The following is an 8,962-nucleotide window of genomic DNA, read 5'->3' as shown; positions in this document are numbered from 1 at the left end:
TAAATTCAAGTTTGCTCAAATCATAACCCCTGGGGGTAGGGTGGGGCCAAAATAGCCGATCAAAGTTTTACATAGGAATATATAGGGAAAATCTTTAAAAATCTTCTTCTCAAGAACTACTGGGCCAGGAAAGATGAAACTCATGTGGAATCATCCTCAGGTAGTGTAGATTTAAGTTTGTTCAAATCATGACCCCCGGGGATAGGGTGGGGCCAAAATGGCTGATCAAATTTTTACCTAGGAATATGTAGGAAAAATCTTTAAAAATCTTCTTCTCAAGAACCACTGGGCCAGGAAAGATGAAACTCATGTGGAATCTTCCTCAGGTAGTGTAGATTCAAGTTTGTTCAAATCATGACCCCCAGGGGTAGGATGGGGCCAAAATGGCCGATCAAAGTTTTACATAGGAATATATAGGAAAAATTTTCTTCTCAAGAACCATCGAGACAGGAAAGATGAAACTCCTGTGCAATCATCCCCAGGTTGTGTAGATTCAAATTTGTTCAAATCATGACCCCCTGGGGGTAGGATGGGGCCAAATGACCGATAAAAGTTTTACATAGGAATATATTGGGAAACCTTTTAAAATCTTCTTTTCAAGTACTTCAAAGCCATGCTTAGTGATATTTATAGGGAATCATCCTCAGGTAGTGTAGATTCTAGTGTGTCCAAATCATGACTCCCTGGGGGGTTAAAATTCAAGCCTCTCCTCCCCCCCCCCCCACCAGTAAACTTTCAGTTCTGATCTGATATGTGCCTTTTCCTAGCCAATTGCTCAGGTGAGCGATGTGGCCCCTGGGCCTCTTGTTCAATCTTGGTCTGTCAAGGTTGAGCTGGGGTCTCTCGCCCAATGTCATCATCTGACCCAATGTAAATGAACTGTTTCCTGTTGTGATTAAATCGATCTGGACCCTTTAAGAAGGCCTGGGTCCTAGCCCTATGTGGTGGATCTACAGTGGTGGGAATGTGGTGGATGTCTGGAAAGGGAACCACACTGGAGTTCAAATTTTGTCCTTGCATTACAATATCACCTGCAGCATCTAAAAACTGGCTAGGCTCAAAGGACGGATTGGCTTGGAATTTAATGTGATGATGAAGTTTTGGGTTAGGTTTTTCAATGCCCATACCACCAGGAAAGTAGGCAGGGGACAAGGCCTCAGCTCTGATGCTGCCGCGCTGATAAACATCCTGAAGGTTACGTCCAGAATTGAATATGAATAACATCTCCTTCGCTTTTGGCAAACGCTTCTTGATACGTTTCCTGTGAGTTATCTTGTTCGTCTTGATCAGTCTGTGAACAAAGAACCAGTACATGAACGTCAGCATGCAGTTCACACTGCCCTCTGGAATGTCTCTCCTGTTCTTCAGGGCTTTCTCAATATCAGAGGTCAAAGGTTTGATTGGGAGAATGACCTTGGTGACAAATGAACTTCCAAGGACATTAAAAACCTCGTATTCACTTCCTGTTTTGACAAAAATAGATGTTCTTATGCTAACTCCCGCATCGTACAAGATGGCAGAGTCATGTTCATGAAGTTCTTCTCCAGCGATTATAAGTCGACTTTGTCGCATATCAAAACCAGATTTTGCCTGAATTTTTTCTTTAAACTGACCAATAGTATGCATCACTGAAGCATAAGTTTTGTAAATAACTCCATCAGGTGTGTGGACAAACACCGCAAACTCCTCAAGTTTTAAGGAGAGAGGTGTTTTAAGATCATATACTACATTCTGAATAATACTGCTGTTTGGAAGCTTTTTATTTCCAATGAGAAGTTGATATTGCAAAGCATTTGGCACTCCAAAATGTTCTAGTTTCTTTTTGATGCTCCTAACAGTCTTATTGGCTGCAACCTTTACATTTTCGATTATTCCATTTCCAAGACTTACCCTCAAGGGTACCCCAAACATGAGGTCCCCATCTACATGTGTCATGACAACATTCATGACAATAGGGGTACCTTTAGGGACTTCACCAATCGTTCTCATAAAATTCAGCAGCTCATTGTCCTTGTAAAGTTTAATGAAATCCACAGGAACATTAGTTAATCCATGCATCAGAAATGCTACCACTGACCATCGATCATATCTAGAAGCCTTGACTTCATATCTCTGTCCATTGTCCGTAACCACTGAAATGGCTTGTGATTTCATGTGATTTTGATGACCAACAGTAGAAAGTGAAAGTCTGTCTCCTGATTTGATGGCCATCCCAGCTAGGCAGTAATCCCAAAGAACAAATCTGGATTTGTGACTCAAAACTAAAGTGTGTAGAGGGATAAAGAATTCATGAACACCATCATATTCTCTGGGACCAGAGGGGCTAAATGTTCGACTGAACACATTGAGGACAACGTCAGTACCAGTGCTGCAGGGATCCACATAGAATCTGTAGGTAATCCCCCAGAATGTGTCTACATTGATCAACAAATCAAAGTGAGCTTGAATCATCACATACAAGATGGATCTGTTCTTCACCCTGTATTCCAGTAGTCGGCGATTGTTCTCCAGGGCTTGGTCCATATAAAGCAGTTCTTGTCTGTCAATAGGAATCCCTCTCATCTTCCTGATGTGTTTTTTAAGACTGTACACCGTCATAGAAGGATCGACAGACAGGGTGAAATTTACGTAAAGTTGAGCGATATCAATGGTCACATGATCACGACTCCGAGGGAAAATCATGACGACCGACCCAGGTCTGACACTGTATACACTTTTAAGATCTAAGGGAGATAACTGCCCAGGAGTCAGCATCATCAGTTTGTGTTGGTGTCTCTCATAACCGAGGTTATTCTGTGAATATTTCACAATCCGCGACATGAGGTTGGATTCTCCTGGAGGGAAGATTGCGATGCTGTCTGGTTTGAGGTAGCTCCAGACCGCGGTAGTCTGAGCTGAGGGGCCCTTGGAGTTGAGGACGGGGTAGATGAGTTCATTCTTGTAGGTTTCTGACGAATCACTAGAGAAGGAAGATTCACTCTGGTCGTCGTCATCAGGGTGTCTGGTGAAACCACTCAGTCCCTGGGGCTGTAACAGTATGGAGGATCCCTTCAAGCAGAAAAAAATTTAAATTTTTCACAGAGCCTGAATTTTTTTTTTTTCAATTAAAAAAAATATTGTATTTTTTAGATATTTGAAATGTTTTCTTTTATGTTGAGATTTGTTACCTTTGGTGGTATGGTAGGTAAAATAATATCACTCTGTATCACAGGCTTCTCATAAAACTGGTCCATTATTCTTCACCAGAATACACAACATTAGCATGTGTCATCATACACCTCTGTTGATCAGAAGATTCTTGTATGAAATATTTATTGAATTATTTCACTCATGTGTTTTATCAAACTGCCAGAAGTTTATGGTGCTTAATCTGCTTTTCATGTAATAGCTAAAAACTTTTCCTTTTCAGTTTTCCCTGAACATTTTAATTTCAGACTCTTACTTAAAAATCTGCCAGAGTTTGAAGAGCTACTTTGACCGGTTAAAATGATCTGGATAGCAGCTGTTATTATGCAGAACCCTCAAATTCTGTAAAAATGCATTTATCTAACCTGGCCCATATTTTAAACAGTTATTTTATCCTTCTTAATGTTAGGATAACAGATCATTAACATGATAAATGGTTAAAAATGTTACCTTCTAGATAATATCACACCACCACTTCTACCATATTAAATTTGTTTATAGTTTAAGTTTGTGTATGTTGAAGATTTAAACCATTAGTTGTGTTTCAGTTCATTATGACAAAGCTTTTATTTATAATCATTTCCCTTATCAATTTAATGTTTTTATCTATTCATGCATATAAGAATTTTAAGGTCAAGTGAAAAAGGTATCAATTTTCATATTTGAAATTTTTTTTAAATGTTTAAATCTTTGTTGTTGCCTTTTAAATTGAAATTTGTGAATTCTTTTAATTATCAGATTTAGATAATGTATTTATAATTAACAAGATAAAAATTAAGTCTATAAAAGTCCTTATGATATTTGATAATTTCTTATCATCATGTGTACTAAATTTTTTTTTTTTTACCTCAAATGACTGTTGATGTTACACTATATTTTGAAAAAGCACCAAACATTACCCTATGTGTGCAATACTCTCAAGTTAATTACAGCAAATCAATTTCATTGAAAACAGACATTTTCCTTCAGTTTTTTTTTATCAACAACTCAGGAAACTTGGTAATAAATAACCACACCTGATTTTGATTTCATTATCTACAGTACACACCTGGCAAGTTGGAGATACAGAGAAGAGAGAACCGCTGTATCCTGAGGGTCAAGGACGCTCAGCCGGAGGATGAGGCCGAGTTCATGTGTGAGTGTGGTGCAGCCACCACCACCTGTAAACTCAAGGTCGAAGGTCAGTATACAGTGTTACAACCCTTATTCTTTCCTGGTGTATATATTAATTTATTTTTTCCTTTATGTGCTCAATATATTATGTTTTACATGGAGAGTTTTGATATGTTTTTAACAATTTTATATTAGAAAAGTGATTGCACACACTATAAAGTGTATAGCTAAAACAGATATATTCTGTATATGGAATCAGATCCAACTAAAATCATTCAAATAAGAATTAAGTATTACCTGGTACACATAAAACAAAGAAACTAAATGTTTATACAGTAAAACTTGTTTAGTACGAACACGGATATTGTGAATTCATGGATATAGCAGTTATTTTGTATCCCCAGTTACATAAATTTAACGAATTCCTTATACGGATATAACGAATTAAGGATATAGAGAAGTAATTTTATAGGTCCATGTGACTTTATTATAAACGAGTTTTACTGTACTTATTTTTGCCCTACAGAGCCTGAGTGGGACTTTATGAAGCTGTTGGAGGATGTAGAGGGAGTGGAGCGTGACAAGGCCGTGTTTGAGTGCGACGTCAACGACCCTGAGGCCGAGGTCACATGGTGGAAAGGAAACAAGGTTTGTTATGCTAAAAATAGTAATTTAAAGGCTGGTCAGTCATATACTGTAAACATACTTTTTTTTCCAAATGCTGAGGATTCTGCCATATCACAATTTCTGTTCAGTTTGCTGGTAAAAAAATTGTATGATTTCTGTGGTTGGTACTGTTATACAAATATGGACTCAATGTAGGTCAATATGCATTTATAATGACCCAGGATGACGGTTATTGACCGAAGATACATGGTGTATATCAACTGAGGGTGCTAGCTCGAGGTCAATATTCTACATGTATCTGAGCTCAAAATCTGTCATCCTGGGTCATTATAAATGCATATTGCTCATGCATTGAGTGATTTTGAGTCCATATTTATTACATTATATAATTTCCCAAATTTATTAGTACAATGTATATCTTCCTAGTGTTTATAGAGATATTGATATGCTGTTGTTGTTATCCATAGATAAGTTGAATGTAAATGTTTCAAAATTTATTGAATGTTACTAGGAGGCACTTGAAGCGGTAAGAAATTTTAACCCATAGCATAATAATAACACAAGGTTTCTAACTAGCTCCAAATAGCACAGAGTACCCCCTTTCTAAGAATAGCACTCATTTACACTTGAAGAGGAAATGCACTGACAAAATGTCAATACCTTTGTCTTCTACGAAAAATTATCTACACAATCATACCTGGCATGCTTGTCTTTATTTTCTTTCGTCTCCGTAAACAGCGTCAAAACTCTGCTCTACGAGTGGAAAAGTCGAATTCAACCATGAAATGGTATGTGCTGAGTATTCCCTGAAAAATTTTAACAGATATCCTTGTTAATCATTTCATATTCTCAGACTCAGAGTTTTTCACTATATCTTTAAAATCCTCACTACAACTCGCAAACTTGCAAACTTCTATGTTTGACTAAAGTGAAAGTGAAAAAAAGCAGCTTGTGCAAGTCATAATTCGCTCTCAGTGGTCATGATAAAAAAAAATAACGGTCATTATAAAGAAATAATTAATTCATATTGACCAATCAGATTACCGGATTTCACAAAGTTATATAATATATGTTTATAAAATATACTGTAAGAATTTACTCAGAAAGTTTGTGATCAATACATATGCAAATAAATACATCATGCAAATTAATACCACAAGGAAAAAGGTACATCTATGGTAAAAAAAAAGAGTCTCGTCCATGTTTTGAAGTGTGCACCATTGTTGTACTATCTAATGCATGTATTTTCATTGAACAGGAGCTGAGTGGAGGTGGAAAATATGAGATCCAGAAAGACAACTTCAAACGTAGACTGATTGTCAAGAATTGTCACATGAAGGATGATGGAGAATACACCTGTAAAGTGCTGGATAAATCAACCACAGCCAACCTCTTCGTGGAACGTAGGTCCATTTCTTGATAGCTGGTAGCTTGACTTGACATCTTTCAAAGTAGCAGATTTAGTAAAATATTTAATGGAAAAAAAGGTCACTACTGTAATGAAAAAAAAATTGATGAAACCTTGTTAGGTGATGGTGAAATATTTTCAACAAGATCATAAGTAAGTTTTTTATGTATATATGTTATGTAACTATGTTTCAGCTGACATCAAATTCTTCAAAAAGCTGGAGAACAAAAAAGAGAGGGAGACAGGAACCTTGGTGTTGGAGTGTAAAGCATCTAACCCACACAACCAGCCTGTCAAGTGGCTCAAAGACGGTTTGCCTATCAACAAGGATGACCCGTAAGTCCTTATAAATATCTAAAACTTGAAAGTTCATTTTGAGAAAGAAAATTGCTCACATTTGTACTGGTATTTTTTTATACCCCCCGCAAACGAAGTTTAGGGGGGGTATATTGGAATCACCATGTCTTTCTGTCTGTCCGTCCGTCCGTTTGTCCGTCTGTCTGTAGACGAGATTTTGTCCGGACCATTACTCAGAAACTATTGGAAGCATTTGTCTGAAAATTTGTACACATATTATTCACCAAATGATGTTGTGCACCTGATATTTTCATCTTGATTCCATTATTATTTTGAATTTTACAGGTGTTTTTTCATTTTTATTTTGTGGTTTTATCTGGACCGTTTCTCAGAAACTATTGCAAGGATTAAGCTGAAAATTTGTATACTTATTATTCACCATATGAAAGTGTGCACCTGGAATTTTCAACTCTTTTTGTTCATTTTTTTTTTTGCATTTTACAGGTTTTATTTTTTATTTTAATTGACTTGTTCATTTTGGGCTCATGTATAAGGTTTGAGCCATAGAATCTAGAATATCTGTACAAAAATACTACAGCTGAAAACTACTCATAAAAACATTTTAAAAAATCAAATGTTAAAAACAGTTTTTACATTGCACAGAAGATAATGTAATTTCATTTGTCTCTTGGGAATAATGACTGGACATGCACCCAGTTAAAGATAAATTAATGAATTTGGTGTGAACATTAATCTCATTATCAACCATGTGTTATCTCCTGGGAATCGAGCAGCACAAGAATTAAAGATCTCTCTTCTCTTATTCTCTTAATTGTAATTTATTGTCTGTCAAAGCACTTCATTACTGGATGACCAGCTCTTTATTTTCAAAATGAATTTGATAAAAAGTTATCAAGATTAATTTGATTTTGTATAATATGATTTTTTTTTCAACAATTAGTTTGCAGAGTGACATAACACATAATTGCAATATATTTTTTTAATGCAGAAATAAAAAAATAAAATAAAAAATAAAAAAAAATAATGTTACAATGAAATTACAATGTATTAGTATTGATGTTTCATTTGGTTGCACCTTTGTTTCATTCATTAAGAAACATGATGAGCAATTATATTTCACTGCAAATTTTTGTAAGTAAATTGTGAGCACCTCTAGATCCATAAAGTATTTTTGAATTGACACCTTCTCTGAAAAACCCAGTGGAGGGTATTTGTCCCTATTGGACAGTTCTAGTTTTTCCTGGAATGTTAAATTTTTCAACAAATTATCATGAAATAAAGAAATTTCTTATTGTAAAGGGGGTACAAAAATTAACTTCAAGAGCACATCTTTAGATAATTGTTGTATAATTTTTTGCCTCTCTGTTTGCCAGGAGAATTGAGGTGACCAGGAAGGGTGAGATGCACAAACTTGTGATTACGAATCTGAATCGTGACGATGCTGGACAGTATACATGTCAAGTCGGAGAAAGACCAACCAAGGCTGATGTGGTTGTTGAAGAATGTAAGTTCATAAAATGTAATGGATAATCAAATAGAGAATTTGAATCATGGATGGATCATGAAAGCAAAGTACCACAAAATACTACACATTTAAAGCAAAGTTTTCAGTTAATAGTTTATATTAATTATCTGTTACAGTGCCAAAACCACCAAAAGTGGATCCAAAATTCATCCCAGAAGAAATTGTTGTCAAAAAAGGAGAGTGTATTGAATTGGAGATTCCTTATGTTGGTGTGTATAAAGAGAGCTTATTGCGTGTTAAGAGAAACAAAATATTTGTTTTTTGTATCCTACAAGTACAATTCTTTAAAGATTTGATATTAATTAATTCATAGAATTAATTAAAACTGAAAGAGAAACAAGGTTTTGATAAGTCAACTTAACCTCTTACAGTGTATCTGGAATAGGTACACTGTAAGACTTGCACTGCCCTTCATAGCAGTGCAAGTCTATACTGTATAGCAGGTTAAAATCGCGGTCGGAAAAGATCGCGATTTGTTCAATTTTCAGCAAATCGCGGTCGTTTGAATTCGCGGAAAAGGAAAAACCATAAATTTCTCAAACAATACTTGGAAGCATTTTTCTGTAGGTATATATTGTGTGAACTGCTATTTCCCGTCTCTATAGTATATTACGAAAGTCTGTAATGTATATCGCGCATATCAGACAGAAAAGTAAAGTCTATATATTGTGTCGATTTTGATCCCGATTGAATAATAACGAAAAACAGGACTGATCCAGATTTGAAGTCAAAATAATGCTACGCATTTAATATTTTTTATTTCCATGACAGGTGTAGCATAATAT

At 35.7% G+C, this 8,962-nt stretch overlaps 2 protein-coding genes across 2 annotated transcripts; one reads left to right on the top strand and one right to left on the bottom strand.

Moving 5' to 3' along the window:
- Window positions 1-810: 810 nt before the first annotated feature.
- On the bottom strand, window positions 811-3,270 carry LOC134233165 (uncharacterized). The gene is made up of 2 exons (XM_062715156.1): window positions 3,168-3,270; window positions 811-3,048 (listed from the first exon to the last, which is right to left on the bottom strand). Exons 1-2 carry the CDS (start codon window positions 3,231-3,233, stop codon window positions 823-825), a joined length of 2,292 nt encoding a protein of 763 aa, XP_062571140.1. The 5' UTR covers window positions 3,234-3,270; the 3' UTR covers window positions 811-822.
- Window positions 3,271-4,038: 768 nt separating this feature from the next.
- On the top strand, window positions 4,039-8,386 carry LOC134233164 (myosin-binding protein C, cardiac-type-like; the record flags this gene model as incomplete). Its single annotated transcript, XM_062715155.1, has 7 exons — window positions 4,039-4,107; window positions 4,228-4,366; window positions 4,826-4,947; window positions 6,185-6,329; window positions 6,529-6,670; window positions 8,026-8,156; window positions 8,294-8,386. Coding segments are annotated over exons 1-7 (841 nt in total), but the record flags the coding sequence as incomplete, so codon positions are not given.
- Between the last annotated feature and the right edge of the window lie 576 nt (window positions 8,387-8,962).

The sequence above is a fragment of the Saccostrea cucullata genome, unplaced genomic scaffold (genome assembly GCF_032062105.1).
Source record: "Saccostrea cucullata isolate Sc308-1 unplaced genomic scaffold, CSIRO_AGI_Scuc_v1 ctg4088, whole genome shotgun sequence".
Classification (NCBI taxonomy): domain Eukaryota; kingdom Metazoa; phylum Mollusca; class Bivalvia; order Ostreida; family Ostreidae; genus Saccostrea; species Saccostrea cuccullata.
This window is presented reverse-complemented; position numbering and strand designations above follow the sequence as displayed.